The sequence below is a fragment of the Sceloporus occidentalis genome, unplaced genomic scaffold (assembly GCF_023333645.1).
Source record: "Sceloporus occidentalis isolate IW3139 unplaced genomic scaffold, rSceOcc1.0.p SCAF_277, whole genome shotgun sequence".
Classification (NCBI taxonomy): Eukaryota; Metazoa; Chordata; class Lepidosauria; order Squamata; family Phrynosomatidae; genus Sceloporus; species Sceloporus occidentalis.
In genome coordinates, this window is record NW_028317257.1 from 651,336 (window position 1) to 674,684 (window position 23,349).

Sequence of the window (23,349 nt, forward strand, 5' to 3'; positions counted from 1 at the left end):
CCAGTAACATGTACTGTGCACATATGGATCTGTCTACAAACTGAGACTAAACCAAAGTTCATACTCAAACCAGAACATGTGCACAATGGGATTTAAAGGGATTAATGCACCAGATGTACAACAGTAGCTACCTGTTGGCTGCATATTTCCATAACCTATTGTTATATAGTAGTAACTTTGAGTTAAGCATGAATTAATCATTTACGTTATTTTTGCTTTAGAACAGCCCTCTCTAACAAGTTGTACTCATTGCAGTAAAGCACAATTCTCCATCAGGGCTACAAGTACCACAACCAGCTACATTTATAACACCAAGTGATTAAATATAATGTTATCACACCCTGAAACGGTTTAAATATGTATTCATAAATGTGCATGGCAAAGATTATTTTAAATTGGCTCACTAATGTCAGACAGTGGTTTTACTCTGTGGTGAGTACCATCATAGAGGTCAGGGTGCAGCGTTCATGGGTGGATGTGGCTACATAGGTCCAGTCCTCCAAACATGTCTATCTGTATAGGCGAGTCCAGCTTCTGCTGACAGTAGAGACAGCCTGTGTAACACTGTAGCAGTGTGGAAAGATCCCCACCAGTTCAAAGGCCATCGTACTATTATGTCCTTATGTCCCCTAGCACATAATCCTTAATTGGAATCATTTTATGGACCTTTAGATTATATATATATATATATATATATATTGTAGGGAACAGCTCACACATGGGGCGACAATGACAGTATTCACACCAGCAGCAGGTTTCAAAAGTCAAGAGTCTTTATTTAAATGATGTAGGCACAGAGCACCTTGCAAACAAAACAAACTCTAAGCCTGTCCAGCTCTAACTAAACATCAGGATACCTCACTATCCCACTACAAGCCTAAGGTCTGGCACAGGGCAAAGTAACAGGTTGTCCATAGGGAAAGCTTCATACCTGGGGGGCTGCAGCGCTGGCTGTAGCTGCTCCTTGACTCAGTCTCTCCTACACCCTACAAACCTAACAGCCCTCTTTTTTTAAGGCTTCCTCCCCAGTAATGAGCATAGGAAACCTCACCTGAGTAAGGAAAACCCGTAGTGGACTAGGGTTGTGGACTGGAGCTCTCCCATTTATCCAAGTAATCCAGCCCATGTACCTTTAAACAAAAGAGCCCTAGCAGACTACGCCCTGCTAAACCAGCATGTATCCTCCTGGATGTCTGCTACCGTGCCTGGTTAAGAAAACCAGGTGAGATATACACCCCATCCACCACTTTCCCATACGCTTTACTACAATATATATATATATATATATATATATATATATATATATACACTGCTCAAAATAATAAAGGGAACATTAAGATTACACATCCTAGATCTGAATGAATGAACTAATCGTATGACATACTTTCGTCTTTACATAGTTGAATGTGCTGAAAACAAAATCACACAAAAATTCTCAATGGAAATCAAATTTAACAACCCATGGAGGTCTGGATATGGAGTAGTGTGTGTGTGGTCTCCACATGCCCGTATGATCTCCCTACAACGCCTGGACAGTCTGTGGTGCAACGTGGCGTTGGTGGATGCAGCGAGACATGATGTCCCAGATGTGCTCAATCGGATTCAGGTCTGGGGAACGGGCGGGCCAGTCCATAGCATCAATGCCTTCCTCTTGCAGGAACTGCTGACACACTCCAGCCACATGAGGTCTAGCATTGTCTTGCATTAGGAGGAATCCAGGGCCAACTGCACCAGCATATGGTCTCACAAAGGGTCTGAGGATCTCATCTCGGTACCTAATGGCAGTCAGGCTACCCCTGGCAAGCACATGGAGGGCTGTGCGGCCCCCCAAAGAAATGCCACCCCACACCATTACTGACCCACCGCCAAACCGGTCATGCTGGAGGATGTTGCAGGCAAAAGAACGTTCCCCACGGCGTCTCCAGACTCTGTCACGTCTGTCACATGTGCTCAGTGTGAACCTGCTTTCATCTGTGAAGAGCACAGGGCGCCATTGGCGAATATGCCAATCCTCTGGCGTAATCCCAGGTGTTCTCTGGCAAATGCCAAACGTCCTGCACGGTGTGGGCTGTAAGCACAACCCCCACCTGTGGACGTCGGGCCCTCATACCACCCTCATGGAGTCTGTTTCTGACCGTTTGAGTGGACACATTTGTGGCCTGCTGGAGGTCATTTTGTAGGGCTCTGGCAGTGCTCCTCCTGCTCCTCCTTGCACAAAGGCGGACGTAGCGGTCCTGCTGCTGGGTTGTTGCCCTCCTACGGCCTCCTCCACATCTCCTGATGTACTGGCCTGTCTCCTGGTAGCGCCTCCATGCTCTGGACACTACGCTGACAGACACAGCAAACCTTCTTGCCAAAGCTCGCATTGATGTGCCATCCTGGATGAGCTGCACTACCTGAGCCACCTGTGTGGGTTGTAGACTCCGTCTCATGCTACCACTAGAGTGAAAGCACCGCCAGCATTCAAAAGTGACCAACACATCAGCCAGGAAGCATAGGAACTGAGAAGTGGTCTGTGGTCACCACCTGCAGAACCACTCCTTTATTGGGGGTGTCTTGCTAATTGCCTATAATTTCCACCTGTTGTCTGTTCCATTTGCACAACAGCATGTGAAATTGATCGTCCATCAGTGTTGCTTCCTGAGTGGACAGTGTGATATCACAGAACTGTGATTGACTTCGAGTTACATTGTGTTGTTTAAGTGTTCCCTTTATTATTTTGAGCAGTATATATATATATATATATATATATATATAACATTAGAACATATTGGAGCTCATAAATTGACTTTTACTCATTGAAATAAAATATTTATTCTTTCTACGAATTCCTTTTCTTATTTCTTTACAAAATATATATACATATTTATACATACATGTATTCTATACAACCTTGAATTGTTGTATTTACATAATGGTCATTTCAGAAGCACCCCAAATATGTATTTATATAGAGTGTGCTTCCAAACTTCTGGGTTAAGCACCTCTCCTACCATACGGATGCCTCATTAATGGTATCCAGAAAGGGCCTTAATTTACAGGTGAACCTTAGTGGGTTAAACAGAAAACAGTACCCAGAACTGAGCTACTTGACGTGGTGGGGGAGAATCTCCTGTAATTATGCTTCACATAGATCGGGGGTGTCCAACCTGTGGCCCTCCAGCTGCTGCAGGAATACATTTCCCATAATGCTCTTTCAGCTAAGTGGCTGGCAGATAAGTATGGAAGATGTAGTCCTGCAGCAACTGGAGGCCGCAGGTTGGACACCCTTGACATAGATGCTTTCAAATGGAATTTGCAGTGTATATTTGTTGGCTGTGTGTTGATTTCTTGTTGTTGCATGTAGATATCAGCACCCCAAAATGTGTATCCACATACCTGTTAGGGTGTGCCGCCCTTCTATTATTTCCCTCCACTATATAATGTGATATCTAACCAACTGCAAAACATCTAAGCCTCTGTAAAAGGACACTGCCAGAACAAATGTAGTATTGTGTCATGAGTAATGTTGCTTCTTTGTATCACATCAATTTGTGACAAAACACAGTTCTTACCTAGCTTTTATATCTAGGATGTACTCTTTTATTATTGTTGACTTTACACAGATGATATGCCTGTATTTACTTAAGTTGTCAATGTTTGTATTCCGCACTATGTTCCAGTATGCCTTGAATATTATAAGCATGTTCTGGCTTTGAATAAACTCCATCAAGCCCAGTGGTGGTACACTATGTCCCAAAGTATGTGGACACATGGCCATCACAAAATCACAACACACATACAAAACAGACCAGCAGGTAGGTTCATAGGAAGCTATTATTAGAGAGGTCTGCAAGGGTGATAGTCTATCTTGAAATATTGAATTCAAGAATACATAAACTGTCCATTGGAAGATATTACGTTTTTTATATAGTTGTGATACAATCAGATTTTTGGTTTTATTATGATAAAAACCACAATAAAGGTAACAAACACTACAATAAAAATATGATGCTAATAATACAATACTTGAATGTACATTTGTATCTGGGTACTTGCCAGATTTGCAGCACTACAGATATGGCAGAGGAACCAGGTCTACAAGGTCCTTGAAGACCACCGGTTCACCACACACTTCCACCTACTCCCTGCTACTTTCCCTGCCTGCAAGGGACTAACCATCAAAACCTGGCTTTAACATTTCTAGCAAATTACCAGGTAGGTATAATGTTAATATACATATTAAATGTGAGAAAGTGTGATCTTTTTGTCAACACATCTGTCATTCATATTTTAAAATGACTCATTGAAACAAATATTGGTTAAAAGGTACAGTTTTAATATTTTCCTTTTAATGGTTCATTTGCTTTGAAATAGTTCAGCTTGCTGTTAAAATGACAATAGCTTTGTTTTTAATTATGTAAAGATTTACTACGTTTAGAATACTTGGCTTTAAATTTAGGAAATTTAAGCCAATGCTGCTTATTGGTGTTTTTGTATTGTTTACTCCTTATAGCCGCCCAGTTACACACAAGAATAGGATAAAAATACTCAAAGAAGGCAGCTTTGGGCAAGTCTGTGTCTTACAATAATTTCAGTTGATCTGGACTTTAAACAATCTGCTAAATCTTAAAGGGCATTATCAGGATTTATCACTCTACCAAAAAACATCAACGCCTTAGTGGTTCCTTCAAAAACAGCCAGAAAAAATGGCTTGTTGTATTTTATGTTCAGAGCTTCTATATTATCTTCATTCAAAGAGAGATCTCTGGCTTCATTTGTGTCCATGGCACTTTCTTCCAATTCCAAATGAACTTGATTTATAATCTGAAAAAGGAAACCACGTTTATTACTATGGCAGAATAATGCTTTGCATATTAATTTATATGCCAATACAAATACCCATATTTCCTTGAAGCATTTCAGGAATAAAGCTTCAAAATTAGGGCAATAAATATTTTCCTTTTATTGGTTTCTTATGTGATCTTACAGAAAATGGCGTGCCCCGCAAAGATTAATATTATCCATATTATGTAGTCCAAGTGATTCATTTGTCTAAACACAATAACTTAAAGGAGAAATACAAAATAATGTAGGCGCTGAATAAGACATATTATGAAGTGCCAACATAAGTACAATTCTGCTGCAAAGGAGCTTTGTTGGCCCCCTGTGCTGTATAAGTATATCAGTCATATTTCATGAATGCCTGCTGAATGAATAGAAAAATCAATTTAATTTTTGTATATTATATACAATCATTACCTTTCCAACATGAATGTCTAAATTACTTATTTTGCTGAAATTTGCTGTTCTCCCAAGAAGGGTTGGCAGTTGTATTTCAGTAAGAATTTCTTGGATATCATAAGTACTTTTGATTGTCAACTTCGGCAACACTAGATTTATTTTCCTGAAAAGAAATAAAAGGTTTATTTAATCCAGTCAACAGCAGTATGTACAGGAGTAGTGTCCGAAGACAGGTCATTTTAATATTTAATACTGTAAAACATTACATAATAAAAAAAACAAGCACGTAAAAATACATTTTGTTAAAATATAGGACCGTTTGTGTGTCTCTGAATTTACGTACTGACACCAAAAAATGGTGTTGTGGAGAACCTGATGCGTTTCGCCAATACTGGCTTCTTCAGAGTTTAGTGGACATGAAGAGACTGCCTTGTTTAATAGAAATGTGAATGGCTGTGTGGGGGCGCCCCAGGATTCTCCCAATATGACTAAAATTTTTCAGCTGACCAGGGAAAGGAAGCCTGATAGTTGTTGCTTCTGATGTCATAACATTTGTTGGTGGAATAGTGTGGATGATGATTCATGAGAGATTGGGCTAAATTAGTGAATTGCTCAAAGTGTCTGCAAGTAGCTTGATACTGAAGTGTTTATCCCAACAGGATTATTTATAAAATAGTTTGCTGAACTCAAACCAAAAGATTTAAAAAACAGTAATTGAATTTCTTTTTTTTTCTTTTTAAATATATTATTCATACTAAATCGCAGACTATACATATATTAAAATGGGTTAAATTCAAAGCCCCAAATCTCCTATTATTACATTGCATAAAATGACTGTTCCTTAGTCTGTGAAAAAAATTAAAACAATATTTATCAGAAACTTGTACCTTCATACCTGTCTGATAACTTATTCAGCCACTTTGGTAATGTATCCATAGAAAATGTAGACTCTATATCCTCAAGAGACTTTTCATTGTCTGGTTGCACCAGCAACAAGAAATCATTTTCACTGAGAGGAATCTTTAATATTGACGGGTTCACTTTATCACCAGGTTGATATTGGAACGTTCCTGATACTGACATCATGGGAACTGAAATTTTCTTGTTTGGCTGAATCCAAAAGTCTTGAGGTTCCAGAACTGAAACAGAATTCCTCACTTTGCCTAAATAACAGAGATATTGGTTATTTATTAATAAAACCAAGTCTACATATGGTACCCTCGAAAACAATTACGATTTACAAATCTGGGAACTCTCCAGAAAGTATGATTACTGGGCCATGGGTCACTATGGTTCCCCACCCTTTCAGTTTTCTTGGGGATAGCCCTGTTCCTTAAAGTAGCAAACTCATTGAGGTATAAATCAAGACGATATATAGAACTATACCATGATAATTATTATTATTATTATTATTATTATTATTATTTAATACAACCCATTGTGAATAGCGTTTAGGTTTGTCCGAGAACACCTACAGGATAATAATTTTCAAATTCTAAGGCAAGGTTGAAGCTGCTTTTGGTTTAGTGAATTCACAAAACAATATTCTATATTTTGCAGAGGTATGAGGCTTGTTTTGGCACTTTAGTATTTAGTCATGTTAAATGTATGTATGTAGACCTTTAATTCTTTTGAACAATCTATAAAATACATTGTAACAGTCTAGCTCCCATTATCCAAATGCAGTGGTGTGTTCTATTGAAGGGAAGAAATGAAAAACAGGGGGGAAAAGGGTACAACTGATTCCAATATTGTAAATTCATTTTAAAACATTATAAAAGTTGGAGGCAGTAAATAAAAAAAAGCAGAATTCTTATGCATGTCACATTTTAACTATGAAACTAGCATCATTATTAAAGAAGGTACAGTAGGACCTTAAGGATCGCGTTAGTGTTTGGAAAAATAGTTTTGGAATTGTAGATGTGTTTTTGGAGCCACATTTTCTGGGGGTTCTTAGCACTAATCAATTAAAATGGAAGACAACTGTATTAATAATAATAGTTTTGAAATTAGCCAATACATTTACGAGGTGCAGTAGGGAAGTCCAGCTGCACAATCCCGGTTAATCTCATACGATACTGTCTGCTTGTTGGAAAATGATACAGGTTACAGATTATTGAATGATGAGCAGCCAAGTTACTAATACATTTACAGTAGTGTCTAGCATACAATTAAAGCATCATCTAAGTGTTAAACACCTGGATTATACTTTCAGACTGGGTCCAGATGCAAACTATAGAATAGTGTTTTGTGAATTCACTAAGACAAAGCAGTTTCAACCTTGCCTTAGCATCTAAAAATTATTATCCCGTAGGTGTTCTTGGAAAAACCTAAAAGTTTTTCACAATGGGTTGAATCAAATCATTTTAATTTTCATCATGGTTTATTAAAAGAAAATATACCATCTTATCTAATTCAGGCCCTTTAAACACTAAAGCTCAGTTTACTAAAGCAGTAGTTGACCACAGAAGTTGGAGGAGAGTTGTGGTTTCAACTCTGTGAGGACCATCCCTGGCATTTCTCCACATGACCGAGCTGACCCTGCTTAAAGAGAGTTCAGTCAGTGATATAAATTACAAGAAATGCTTTATACAGGACCATCTAAGCTTTTCTTCAAGCAGAAGCTCACAGGGGTGGACCATTCATAATGTAAAATGAGAGAGATGAAACTGCAACTTTCCTGAAAACTCTCCCAGCGATTACTTTGGTTAATAAACTCCAAAACTGTCTAAACATGGGTTCCCTGCCTGGTCACTGATGTTCCATGTGTGTATTGATGAGCACATCTGAATTTTTATCTAGATTACAGGAAACAATGTCCTAATACAGCCCATGCCGAGGTGTCCATAAAAGGAACCATGTTGTCAAACTGGCATGACGTATTTAAAAAACAGTCCTCTTTATAAATCATAAACATGTATAAAGAAAAGAAAGCCAAAAACGTTCTATTCCACCCACCATTCTAAACAGACAAAGAGGGGCATTTCAGGCGAAGTGGTTACAGGGGACACGGCTTTCTGTAGACATTTTATGTGACTCTTAGCTAATATGACAATAATGTCACAATTTTGCTAAAAACATTCAGAAACATTAATTGTACCCTTTCTGGTTATAGAACATATGTAACACTGAGTTAAATACTAATACCCACCAGACATTCCAAGTGTCTAGAAAAGAGAGGCACTGAGGGAAAGGGGGGATGAAGAACGAGTGGTTTTTGGGTGCCAAAAAAGTAAACAGAACAGAAGTCCTCATTACAAACAAATAATGCACCAATTACTAATAACTCACTTAAACCAAATAGAGATTGAGTTTCCACTCAAAAATTCATACATTCCAGAGTATGTACTTGAAATGTATTCACTAAATGAGTTGCAGTGAAAATTATGAAGATTATGTATTATTAATTATATAAGGATGAAAACTGGCCCTAGATAATGCATCCTTTGATTTAATAATTAGAGCAATAGATTTATATTTCCCCTTTAAGTAAACAAATTAAATCACTTCTAAAAAACTATTTCTCAAGATTATGCCACATTGACGTGCACAAAGCTTTCTCAACATCAACCTTTGTTTTGTATTTATTTTTTCCTGTATATTTATAACCTAAAAATATGTTTGTAAATGAAAATTGTTCTTACCTTTAAAGTTACTATATCTTGTATAGAGAAGGTTGGATGATCCATCAACAGGCTTCAATAAAAAATTGCCTTTTTTCAATACTCTTTTATCAATGAATTCATTGATTAATTCTGTAGTCTTGAGTGAATTTGTAAAATCGACAGACCTTACATGAAGTTCATTAGCAGAAGGAATCAGGTGATGCACAAATTCTTCGAATAATGGGACACCTTTTGAGACAAATATGCAAACCATTTTCAGTGTATCTATGTTCGCATCATTGGAAAACAAAAGGCTGTCTATTTGCTTGATGGTTGAAAGTACTTTTGGGCCATTCATTTTAGAAAGACAATCTGCATTGCCAGATGGGTGTTCAAATCCCAAAAATCTTTGAAGATCATCTGAAGTTTCTGCAGATGCACCAAGGTAGAAAGATACAAGTGATGAATATATGTCAATATAGGACAAAAGCAAAGTGCCATCTTTGTTGATTTTCCTCAACGCATTGAAAGATCGCAAACCGACAGAATCTATTAAAGGTGTCAATACACCTGTAAGTCCAAGCTGTTTTCTTGCGGGGGGTGTTTTGTCTTTGAATGGTGTCTCTTGAGGCTCAAATTTTGATTCAATGGAAATGGGTAAGAAAAGCTTTTCAGTGGTGTAGTTTTGGCTATCCACTTTTTCACACTCAGTTTTGTTGTACATAAGCAGAGTGAAAGGATGCACATAGACACGGTTGCATACCGAGATAGTAAAAAATGCAGCTAAATGCAACAAAAAGATTTGAAGTTTCATTGTTGTGATTTGTAGAAATCTGCAAAAAACAAGACAAAAAAAAACAACAATCATTCATTATAATGGGTAGGTATTATTATAGAAGGAAACAAAAACCTCCATGCTACTAGGGTAGAAAAATTTGACTACTTGAAAATTATCACGTGAGATAATAAAAATGGGTTCGGGGACATCACTGACAAGTTAACAAGAATTTAATAGTGGACAAATTATTGGTTGGTGTAGACGTCAAAGGATAAAAAGGAAGGCTTGAGATGAATAACGGGACTATGAGGATGCAAATTATCCTGCTTCTTCTTGGGGACTGAATATGATAGATCTTCATAGATCTTTAGATTAGAGTATTCTAGTAGGTTTAAATCTAAGCTGTGTGAAGAGTTAGATAGATCATGGATAACAGTTACGCTCACATAGTGGGTGTTAAAAACAAAAGGAGATAGCATTAGCCGACAAGTGCAAATGAGAAAAATTGGGCCACATAATATTTCAAGAGCTAGATTAGATGTTTAGATGAACAGTTAGATGTTTGCATAACGAAGCTAGCCAAAGGGGCCTACAACAGAACCATCAAGCAATTAAGGTTAATTATAGAGAGCAATTTGTGTGCAAAGAACAATGTTATATTATAACCCTGCTCATTGGACCATTACCGTTTTCTATAATGATCCAATAAGATCGACATTGCAGAGAATTGTTTTTTAAATATATATACGGTATATAAAATGTGGTTGTGTAGGGGTTGCTTAGCAAATAACAAAATTTAATAGGTTGTCCTTTGGATGCTGCTCAGTTTAAAGACAAAGACAGTCAAGATCTGAAAATTTCGGAGAAGCAGCATGAGGGAGTCAACAACCCCAGACGCAATTAATCGTTTAGTAAAACATTTTGTTTTTTAAAAAGTGAATACATTGACAAACATTTTGGTTGCATGACAAGTTTTTTTTGCACGAACTTTAAATGATCCACACACATTGACACAACACTTTGAGGAGGTCATCATTAAGCCACTAGGAACTACTGTTGTAAACTGTAGTTTACATAAGGTAGATGCACATACTGGAAACTGCGAGGAACTAAAAAAAACTAAAATTTCGAAAAATATTTTATTCTAACAAGTGTATTATGTAATATTATAACACTATATTAAACAATTATTTTTATAGTGTTAACCAAAACAGTACCAACCTAATAACTTATGTTATTTTAATAAATATAAAATACCATTTTTAAATATACGCTGAAAGAATAACATCATTATATTACAAAATTATATAGGATGTTCCCCAATCTGTCCTCCAAACACATTTCAACAAAATGTTACTACTTTTATTGATGGATACCTACACAAACAGATTATTTAACTAAATAAAATCGCAACGGTCGAGTTATTGAATGTGTACGTACCTAACACAGATCCCTGATGATGACCAGTTCTAGTTTCCTCTTCTTCAAAACTGGGGCAAACATATATTTGCTTCAAATATTATTTCAACTGTTGCATAACTGCGGTTACTTATTAGCTAATATCCGTGGACTCCTCTATCTGTTCAGAATGTTCTGTGACCACTTGCTGGCTTTTTTTGTTGTGCTACTTCTCAACATCATACATCTGTTACTACACAGCATGAGGGCAAACATAAGATAAAACATTTCTACATCTGTCAATCATTGTCTTTGCTGTTTTTGCTGTATTTCCACGCAGCATGATATAGTTCTATAACCACACATGACGTTTAGAGTTGTTTCACAATCAGTGGTATGCCCTGCTACTTTTAATTTGTTTGGAATGTTTCCCTTTTATTTACGTCATTCCTGCTGAGGAGTCCTAACCCAATCAGTTGTCATCTCTGGGTGACCTTTGTAATAACCAACTGAAAAATCATACAAATGGTCCGCTTCAATTTCCTTTTTTTACTGTGAATCTATAGGGTCTCATCATTCATTTTCAGTCAAATATTAATGACATATTGCTGACTCTTAGGAATTAATCTATAAGGAAATATACATCATGTCATATTAGGCATATACCGGGAAACCATCAGAAATATTAGATACCAGTATCAATTTAGGACACAGCCCCCACTCCATATCAGGACATTATTTTAAGCCCCAATATGCCTTCCACGTGAAGAACAAACTACTCCCTTTTCCAACAGTGCCTTCAAAGTTAAAAGAAGTATAGATTATCTTGCACTCGTATTACAATTCTCTATCTTGAAAACAATGCGTTGATATTCAAGGTAGGGATGTGAGGGACTCAGGCCCCCTCCAGAGGCTCATGTTAGGAGTGGAAAGTAAAAGTGAATATAGTAAAGATGATGCCTTTGTTGGCTAACTACTCAGGTCTCTTCTTCAGGCATATTATACCTTACCAATATAATATGCATGAAGAAGAGATCTTTACCAAATATACGGTATGACGTTGACCTAAAGGAATTTCCAACAACTATACATTATAATTATTATCTAATTACTATTAAAGAGGCCAAACCAGGAAAATGCCCAAACTTACCATTACTGTCACTCCCATGGCACATAGGGTACTTTAACATCCGGCTGCACGTATTCAGCTTCAGTGCTTCAATATGCATTATTTACAAGTAAGGGAAAAAATAAAAGTCTTACCTTTAAAAGACTATGCAACACAACACTTGTCCTATGCTATTCTGTACTACAGCAACCAATCAATGGCAGGAAAGCTATCCAATTATAATCAATGGGAGCACTTTCTGAGCATGTGTGGTTCTTCTCGCAAGACCTCCTCTGGAAATCTCACGCAAGCAAATGCTGGAGCCAGCTGGATGTGAGCCTCCATACATGGGTACTACTGTGCAGAAGATGTGCTCGAGTGAATGCACGACAGCTGGGGGCATGGAAACAGTGCAAATCTAGCGAGGGATTCTACTGATTTTCACAATGCATTTGCAACTGGAAAAAAGTTACTCTAAAGACGAAACTCAACTATCATACACATTGTATATGTGATGTCTGGAACTCAAAACTATATATTATTGCTATATATATACACAATTTACAAGTCTATTAAGAATTGACTGTTATTTTTATTATGTTTTTGCTTACACATTGTTTTTCTACACTTTGCAATCTTATTTCTTGCAGGAAACATCTGTTCCCCAGTAGGTGTTTATACACAAATTTTCTAGGTATGAGCTGCACCCATACTGCGTATAAACAAAAGTACACAAATTAAGTTAGTATAAACACAAACCTTGCTGTCCAGCAAATTCTTGGATTTGTGCCAAGACCTGCTCCAAAGAGACCAAATGTTAAAAAATTGCAGGTAGTGTAAAAGTCCCAATGGTTTGCTATGTACAGAGTGTCCCTTTTTTACTCTGGATAAAAAAGAGATAAATTGGCAAATTTCATAGCATTGCTACACCGTTTAGTGTGGTAATTGTACAGGGAAAGTCACCCAAAATATCACATCACAACACTGCAGCCTCCAGGTCCCCAGATACAGGATGTTTTTTGGAACAAAAGGAGATGAAACCAGATCTTCATACATTTTAACCTTTATTACCAAGCAACATACACTGATCTGCCATAGTGCCACCTTTTCCCTAAGCAACTTGTGACTGCCACCTTATCAGTGGGATCCTAACCCCCAAACAGCCTGTCTGTGCCATCTTTGCCCCAAATAGCTGGTATCTGCCATCATTGCCCTCAAGCAGCTTGTATGTGGCATCATTGCCTCCAAACAACTTATTTGCCCCTTGCTCCCCTTTCCGACATACACTCATGACACACATATTCACCAATACACATTCATTCTAATACACACTCCAACTGACCCCACTTACACATCCATGCTCACACACACAAACAATTACACATCCATGCTTACACACACACACAATTACACATCCATGCTCACACACAAAGTTACACAGCCATGCTCAAACACACATCCAGCCACACACAAAGACATCCATGCTCACATATACATATATATATTTATATATACACACAAATATACATGCCCTTCTTACCTCTTCAGTAACTTTCTCATGGTTTCACCACTGTGGTCCAGGTCGGAAGGGCCCTTTCTTAACAATTTCGAACCGGTACGAGGAGACAGGAAAAAGGGATCGCAGGGGTGGCCCGGGCACCCTAGAGGCAAGGACCCCATTGCAGCTGTGACCGCTTCAACCCCTACAGCTACGCCACTGATTACTGTAGTCTTTACAGAACGGTATGTAAGCTGGCTTGGCAATGTATTTATTAATTATGTATTATACCAGTGTGTTTCCAAATTATGTTGTCTCTTGGCAGGGCCGGCCCAAGACAAAATGCCGCCTGGAGCGAAGTTTAAAATGCCGCCCCCCCATTATCTACCCTTCCTCTCTCTCCCTCCCTATTATCTACCCCCCCCCTTGTACTTACCTTTCAGCAATCCTGCGGCGAGTCTCCCTGCTTGGTCTCGGTGCCGGCTTTTAATGCTGAGCGCCGGAAATGACGTCATCTTCCGGCGCTCAGCATCACAAGCCGGCACCGAAACCGAGCTAGAGGGCTCGCAGAGGATAGAGGGGCGCCGACCGGGTACTGACAACTTGGTAAGTGAAAACCACTCAGCGCCCCTCTCTCTCTCTTCCGCTTTAAAAAGAAAAAAAAAGGGCTCGGTAATGAATTAAGACAAAAATAGAGTGAGTGAGGGAGAGGTCCCTTCAGTAACTCAAATACTAATAATATGCCTAGGAAGTGCTAATGTCATTTTTCTGCCAACTTAGATTTACATACTGAATCATTTTCTGATCAGTGACTTTCCAGACACATCTTCAACAAACATTTGTTTGCTTGGCAACGCACATCTGTTTGCACTAGCAAACGTAACTTAATTGTATAGGCTTTATATGGTCATACATCTGGTTTTCAAACACTCCTCCGGTGGCATTATCATCATCTAATGACGCTAGTGTAATGACCATAGTCTAAACATACTGAGATATAATAGATAGTAAGGAGTTAGAAGAAGCCTTTGGCACAAACTGCATTAATGTAAGTAAGCTTTTATAGGTCTCAGCAACAAGGTACCATTGACCATTAATAACAAAGTGATCTTTGCAGGTGCTGTGTGTTTATTCATTGCTATAAAACAATGCAAAAACACCTTCAGCTTTCTATTTGAATCTTCATGGATCTCCTTTGTTAGGTGTGGCTGTTGTCTCACTAGATAGTGACCAATGGGGCTGATGCAGTTTAATGTTGATAAATGTTTAATAATGCTCTTGAGATATATTGGAGGCACTGTTCTATCAGCAAAAACAGGAGAGATGGATTTGAAAGTAATTATTTGAGAGGACTTAAAAGTAAGCAGGGAATGCAATAAGGAACTGGGGAAAAACAAGCATGGTGGTGGATTGTATAGTTAATGGCATTCGTAACAGAAAGAGAGAGAGGTAGTTATGGAGCTTTACAGATCTCTGTTCAGATCTCACCTAGAAGTATTATGTATGAATTTATATTTAAGTATTTAAAGTTTTTAATTCTATATGTAAGACTTACAGGAGGCGCACATCCAAGATTTTTACTGATGCTCCAAATGCGCTCTGAGGATCTAAAATCCTTGCGGTGTTCCAGCTGGCCATAGAGTTGCCATTGCCATCACAGACAGAAGGTCAGCCAAGATCTCCAGCATTGTACAGGGCTTCGGGACCTACTACTCCTCCCCTCTCTTCTCCTTCCTCTTCCTCTCTCCTCTTGTCCTTCCTGTCTCCCCTAAGCCTCAGGAAGAATGATCATAGCCACTGGTAATGATATGAGAATGAAGCTAATTCATATTCATTGTCAATATTTGCTGACATATTGTTTCTGTTTTTATTTTGGTTATTGTTTTTGGTGAAGTTATAAGGGCACCGACGTTGAGGACGCGGGAAAGTTTAAAAAAGGTAGGAGGGAAATCAAACACAACGCACAATGGCTTGGTCAAACAGGTGCATCATGTTTTTATACCTTGTATGCTGGGACCGCCTTGAGATGCTACTATGGAAAAAAAGACTGGGGGGTTGACTCCAGGGACTGGGATTGGATAGATGCCTTACCATAATGCTACAATGTCACCTGTAGTGCACACATCCCATATAAAACATACCCTTTGAATTATGTTTTGGAATGTGGAGGGTTTAAACTCTCCAGTTAAACAAAAATGGTGCTAATCCACCTCAAAAATTATGCCAAGACATTGTGTTTCTCCAAGAGATGCACTGGACAGATCCAAATGCTAATTTCTTAAAAGCTCACTGGGTAAAATAATGCTACTCAGCTATGTACTTTACCAGAGAAAGGAGAGTTTAGATTTTGTTGGGGTCTGGTCTGACTCAGTCTGTGGAGGCAATCATCTGTGACCCAGAGGGGTGATATGTTGTGCTGTCACTAAGTATTGAAGGTGAATGGTTCACTCTGGTCTATGCACCCAATGCATTTCTGGCTCAATTTTATTCAATCATATCGAGTGCAGCCTCTCCAAACCTTATTGTAGATGTCCCCTAGACACCTCTATGGCTGCGTGTTGAGTTATATTTGAGGGGACAGCACATTTACACTGTTATACAGGCTGTACACTGACTACTTTACATTGTAGCAGAGTGTAATTTCTGCAGTGTAAGGGGTGTCTCACTTTTGTGAGATACTGAATCTAGTTTGAATAGGCCAAAGCATACCTCCATTAATTGGCACTTCCTAATTCCATTATATCATTCAGATGAGTTAAGGTGATACCTGGAAAAGGTGTGGAACAGCTATGTGGATGACAATTTTGAGCGTTTAGATGATATCAACCTGTTATGGGAGGCTCCTAAGCTTGTAATGAGGGGTCACATAATTGCTTATGCGTTGGGACGCAGGAGGGAGACTGAAAAGAAGCTGCTGCTTCATTTCAAAGGTACAGAGGTTATGGCACAGATATATAAAGAACCAAAATCACTCTACTGCTCTTGGGTCTCAGAGAGGGCACATTGTTCATATGATTGTGTTAAAAATATTTTTGTTTGGTGAGGGAACAGAACAAGGAAGCTCTTGGCTAACCTAATTAAAAGATCAAAAGGTAAAAGACAGGCAGTTCTTAAACTCTTTCCTGCCTTGGGGACAGAGGTGGCCGAACTGGAGGGTATCACCGCAGAGTTTGCAGATTATTTTCACATTTTTTTAAACTGAACCAGCTGTCTTTCAGGCGATGGTTTGAGTTCTACGCAAAGATTCCTAAACACTCCGCCTCTGCCTGGGAGCCTGAGACGCTTAGCAGCTCCATAACCTTATTAGAGGAATCCTATTAAGTCCCATAACCTCAGCAAGTCCCCAGGTCTGGATGGAGCTGAATAGTACAAGTTGTTGTAGGAATAACTTACTGTGTGATTCTCTATATCTATTTAAGTGGGTTTGATTTAGTCTTGAGAGAGGGGTGCGGCAGGTTTACCCCTCTCCCCATCCTCTTCGATTTAGCAGTAGAACCTTTGATTCATATTTTTGAATTGTACAGTGACATACAGGTCGTCCAGGTCGTCCAAGTTGGTATCAAAATAGCATCTTTTCAGATATTGATTTCCCTCTCTAGACCCAACAGTCTGTGCCAGTGATGTTGTCTATTTTACATTCCTTCCATAAGGCCTCATGATTTGTTGTAAATTAAGACAGAATCCTTGGCCATCTATTCACAGGCTTACTTAGGTTGGGGCAACCCATTTCCCTTTAATTGTAATTTAAATTGCAACAGGCATCAGCACTGGTAGGACTGAATCTGCCTTATGTATATGAGTAGAATTTGGCAGTTAACTATAGAATGGCAGTGGACTGGCAACCTTTACATGGACTAAACTTGAACAGCAAATACCTCCGGTTATACATCTCGCCTCTCTCCTACATCTTCCATATAACTTCCAGCCTCTTACAGTCAACTACATGTAGGGCCTGGAGATTGGTGAGAAGACCCCTTGTTTGGAACCCGGCATTCCAACATGGAAAGGCAGTGCAGGTGTTTCATGCACTCAATCCTGCTGAATGATTTCTTGAAACCTGCCTCACTAAAAAGGCTCCCTCTTGCACATCTCCATGAGTGGTCGTTCCACACCTAAATTAAATCAAATTAGCTAATTTTGTAATGAAAGTTATATTTCAATTAAAGAAGAAGGACCTAAACAATCCTCTTGATCAGGCCACAATCGTAAGTGGGGCACGCACATGTAATATCTCCAAAATTACTCAATGTTCTGATCAACATTAAATCTGGAAACACATAGCAAATGTCTGGTGCTCTGGTCTACTGCTCTGGACGAAGCAGATAGTGAAGGCAACTAATCTGTGTTGTAAGGTTTTAGTATAAGGATCTTACAGTGAGATGTTCCATAGAATCCTACATAAAGCCTATATGTCGACTAAACTGCGGTTTGATATTGGATAGAAGAGTCACTCTAACTGTCTGAAGTGCCAATCTGGGAGTGCAGATCTTTTACATTATCTCTGGTCCTGTCCCCTTTATCAATTTTTGGGGGGAGGGATACATCATTTTGCTGTTCAAAAGCTAGGGTTGCAATTTCAACTTACGATAGCTTGGGCACTTTTCGGCTTTATCCCAACTATGGAACACCCGATTACTGTCGTTGCATTACAAACAAAGGGCAACGTTTAAGTGCTCAAGTACATTTATACTATGTTGTTTCTTTTTAGAACTGCATTAGAATTGCTGTTGGTGACTGGTATATTTATTGCTATACATCTCTTGAAGTTCCATAGCATGATTCCTAAATGTAGAATGCATTGGAACACTCGTGTGAAAGTGAAGTTCCTGTAGTGATTCCTGTGCTCTAATATGCATTGTTACAGAAGACTGAACAAGCTCTAGAAACTATTTACATAAACGTTTTCTCTACAGCTTTTACCACAAATGTTTTAACCCCTTCAGGTTTTCACAACCAAAGGACCAAAATATTTTTACCTTATGTTTCTTTTAAAATCATAGAAATACATAAAACATAATGATTAGTGATGATAGACAAAAAACCCTAAACTAAAATAAAAAAAACTACATCTTGTTAACAATGACACAATTTATGTTCAGTAACATCTCCTGATTACAGTACACCATTTTTTTCAGTTCCTTAGGGCCACATGCATGCTTTACATATTACCCCATATTATGTATTTTTTAATACTATTGACCTAAGAGGTTTGGAGGTAGTGATTTTAAAAATATTTGTATTTCTGGCCACTGTCAACAAGGGTCAACAAGTCTGTCTTCCACTTCATCTGGGGACAGAGTAAAGAGCACAGTGATGTACAAGGACCCTCACAAGTTTTAATAACCGAAAAGGCCATGGTGGAGCCAGGTCCCCTGAAGATTGGTTTTTTTTTTGGTGCAGAATATATGCCCCTCCACCGCTGTTATTTCAGCCCAAGAAGAAAAGGAAGGGATTGCCTATTCCTTTGAGGAGTACAACCCCCAAAGACCTTACAGTACACCAGCCTTAAGAGCCGAGGTTGCCTGGAGCCTCCATGACCATGGTCCTGCAGTGTCAGATTAAGTTTGATTTTGAGGGTTACATAGATACATAGGCTGAAAAAAGAAATGTGTCCATCAAGTTCAGCCTTTCCCATATCAGTTAATTGCTGTTGATCCAAAAGAAGGCAAAAAAATCCAGTTTGTGGCTCTTTCCAATTTTGCAACAAACTAGGTGGAAAAAATGCCTTCTTGATCCCAGAATGGCAGTCAGATCTCTCCTTGGATCAAGAAGCTGTTACCCCATAATTTTAAAATTATATCCCTGAATATTATGTTTTTGCAAGTATTCATGCAGTTGCTGTTTAAATGTCTGTACAGACTGCAGGCAGGGCATTCCACATCCTTATTGTCCTATGCATAGTCCTGTTTATGAATAGGGTTTCAGACATTGGTTTGTATTGGCCCTGAATATACTTATATAATGCTATCATATCCCCTCTGAGGCACCGTTTTTCTAAACATATGACACTTTTTGATTGACACAGCTTTTGGGCTCTTCTATTTTAATGTGTCACTTGCCCCCGCCTTTTAGGTGCACAGAATTCTCTATGGAGCACTATTCATTGTAACATAGTAACATAGTAACATAGTTCATAAGGTTGAAAAAAGACCAAAGTCCATCAAGTTCAACCTATATACATATTGTGTCCCTACTGTGTTGATCCAGAGGAAGGCAAAAAACCCTTATGAAGCAGATGCCAATTGCCCCATACCAGGGGGAAAATTCCTTCCCGACTCCAAATATGGCAATCAGAATAAATCCCTGGATCAACGTTCTGTCCCTATTAATCTAATATCCATAACTTGTAATATTATTGCTTTCAAGAAACACGTCCAGGCTCCTTTTGAACTCTTTTATTGAGTTTACCATCACCACTTCCTCTGGCAGAGAGTTCCATAATCTCACCGCTCTTACTGTAAAGAACCCCCATCTGTGCTGGTGTAGAAACCTTCTTTCCTCCAGCCGTAGAGGATGTCCCCTTGTTATAGATACAGTCCTGGGTATAAATAGGTCCTGGGAGTGATCTCTGTACTGCCCCCTTATATATTTATACATAGTTATTAAGTCCCCCCTAAGCCGTCTTTTTTCCAAACTAAATAACCCCAATTCTGATAATCTTTCTGGGTACTGTAATCCTCCCATTCCCCTTATTACTCTGGTTGCCCGTCTTTGAACCCTCTCCAGCTCCACTATATCTTTCTTGTACACTGGTGCCCAGTACTGTACACAGTATTCCATGTGTGGTCTGACTAGTGACTTGTACAGTGGTAGAATTATTTCCTTGTCGTGGGCATCTATGCCCCTTTTGATGCACCCCATGATTTTATTTGCCTTAGCAGCAGCTGCCTGACACTGGTCGCTACAGGTAAATTTACTGTTAACTAAAACTCCTAAGTCCTTTTCCATGTCAGTCGTCCCCAGTGTTTTCCCGTTTAATACATATTCCCAGCCTGGATTTTTCTTCCCCATGTGCATAACCTTACATTTATCTGTGTTGAACCTCATCTGCCACATCCCAGCCCAAGCCTCCAACCTATGCAGATCCATTTGTAATCGTGCGCTGTCCTCTATTGTGTTAACCACGTTACAGAGCTTAGTATCGTCTGCAAAGATTGATACTTTACTATGCAATCCCTCTACAAGGTCATTAATAAATATATTAAAAAGAATAGGACCCAAAACTGACCCCTGTGGTACCCCACTAGCAACAGTCACCCACTCAGAGTATGTACCATTAATAACCACCCTCTGTTTCCTATCACTGAGCCAGTTACTTACCCACATACACACATTCTCCCCCAGCCCAAGCATTCTCATTTTATGTACCAGCCTTTTATGTGGCACCGTATCAAATGCTTTGGAAAAATCAAGATATACGACATCCAGCGATTCACCCCGATCCAGTCTTGAGCTCACCTCCTCATAAAAGCTGATCAGGTTAGTTTGACAGGACCGATCCCTTGTAAACCCATGCTGATATGGAGTCATACATTTATTTTCGTGGAAGTGGGTCCTTCAAAGATACAGTTTCTCTGATGAGGGAGGCATGGTAGCCCTTCTGGGCTCAGTGGTCCCTTCCCATTTTAGCGTGGGACCAAGAAGATCTACCCCTCACGCAGGCCTTTTGGTTGGGGAGGGAAGAAGGGGAGTCACATATCCCTTTGGGGAGTGGGGCCCCATGAAAGAAGAGTGCGGGATCTGGTGCTCGCAATGGCCCTTAATGGAGACATGTGTTGCTCTAGTATTTTCACCATTTCCTTTTCCACATCGAGGCATAAAAAGATAAGTGATGTAATAGAATTGCACTCTATTTGCACTTGTTTGTTTTGTGCATGGGTGTTATTATCACTTTGGTTCACTAGAACAATTGTGCTTCATGTCCCTTATATCTGAATACATACAGCAACAAGATTCCCCTACTTTTGCTTCCTTTTCTTGTGTGACTGTGACATCAACATCATATACTGTAAAAAAAAAAAAGTTTAAAATAGACAAGCATTTTGGAAAACTCCTCCCAACAGCCAAATATTAAGTATGGCTAATATTTTAATTCATGAAAAAGGTTTGTGTGGCCTGTTAAGCCAAACTCCAGAAGATGAAGACTGGTTGTTCACACCTGGCAAATTAAAATGTTTTCCAAATAGGTCCCAGATATCAAATATTTGAGAACTTCTATCCATGGTGCTGTGTTATCCTTTTTTGATGTTGTTTTTTTAACATAATGATTATAAATCTGCTAACAATGAAAAGCACTAAACCTATGCACAACTTCATACTGTACAAATTACATATAACAGCAACAGGAAAAAAAAACTGCTTAAAAAAAAAGGATATCTAGGACTTCCGGGTGGCGGGCCCTACAGATGGCCGCTTTTTAGCTGCGCTCCGCCGCCTAAGCTTTTATCTGCTCCCATCCGCGGGTATTTTGATCCTGCTGCGCCAAATCATCCCCTCAGGGTGCTTGGTGGGCTGCTCACCTTTGCTGGCCTGCCGTTATTTTGTTTCCTCGGTCGCGGGGACATTGTTTAAACCGCAACGTGGAGTCAAGGCCTAGTCTGGGGCTTTAGGCCCGACGCCACAAGACCTCGCTTGCCTTCCCCACTCGGGGCCCCTACCTGCCTCCTTCATCGGCCCTTTCCCTTCCCAGTGCTGCCGAGGTTCGATGTTGCTCTGCCCTACCAGCGACGCACTTGCTTCGTTCCGGCCTGGCTGCTGCATTGCCAGAGGTGTCGCGGATGGGGCTGCGTCTTCGAGGCACTTACCTGCTCCGTAGCGGTGGATCTGATTGCTGGTCCTCGTCCTCTTCTCCACATCCCTGCTGCTGCCACCGGGAGTGATCACCTTTATTCCAGCGTGTGCCCGTCTGTTCCTGATCTCCTCTCCCACCTGCTCCTCATACCTGGCACGATTGCTGGGGTAGGCTTTGGACTCTAAGTGGCTATTAGGCCTTTCTGTGTTTATTTTTCTCTGTGGCATTAGATAGTTAGGGGTGTAGGGTGGGTTCTAGTTAGGTTGGGTGGTTGGCCTGGGTTCTGGGTGGGTTGTTTTATTTTTTATTATTATTATTATTATTATTTTTTTTTTATTTTTTATTTTTATTTTGTTTTCCTGTGCTACTAGCTCGGTAGGGGTGTGGGGTGGGCTCTAGATAGGTTGGGTGGGGGGACTGGGACTGGGACTTGGGACTAAAGGTTTCCTTCCTGCTGCTGGACTTCATACACCATTGCAGTTTGCTTTCTGCTGTTTATCACTGCCCTGAACTGTAATAGGTTATACGCTGTGTTTAATTCTTCAGTGCGTGGTTCACCGTCTCTGTTTGCACTGCACCATATATTGCACTATATACCGTGCTGCTTGTATTTTGTTTACTTTGCGGCTGTTGTGGTGTATCTCCTACCACTTGATTTACAGTTTGCTTTCCACCTTGGCAGCTGTTCTTGGTACCTTGCTCTTTCTTACCCTCTCCGTCTCTCTTCTTTCTTTCTTCTTCTCTCCCCTCTCGTCTTTTTCCCCTTTTTCATAACGAGGGGTGCCCGGTGCCTTCTGGGCCCCATGGAACGCTACATGGATCCGACACCGAAATCGTCTACCAGGCAGGGGAAGGCACGGGACAAGACACATGGCACCTCCAGATCTGCTCCTGCTCCTCACTCTCCGCAGCAGGCTACACTTGAGGCATCCCCTGACGATTGCACGC

General features: G+C 39.6%; 1 protein-coding gene across 1 annotated transcript; it reads right to left on the reverse strand.

The window, feature by feature from the left end:
* Positions 1-4,608: 4,608 nt before the first annotated feature.
* Positions 4,609-22,628, reverse strand: LOC149275606 (angiotensinogen-like). The gene is made up of 6 exons (XM_089504541.1): positions 22,415-22,628; positions 21,554-21,616; positions 8,868-9,611; positions 6,119-6,386; positions 5,242-5,386; positions 4,609-4,806 (listed from the first exon to the last, which is right to left on the reverse strand). Exons 1-6 carry the CDS (start codon positions 22,626-22,628, stop codon positions 4,609-4,611), a joined length of 1,632 nt encoding a protein of 543 aa, XP_089360667.1.
* Positions 22,629-23,349: the final 721 nt, after the last annotated feature.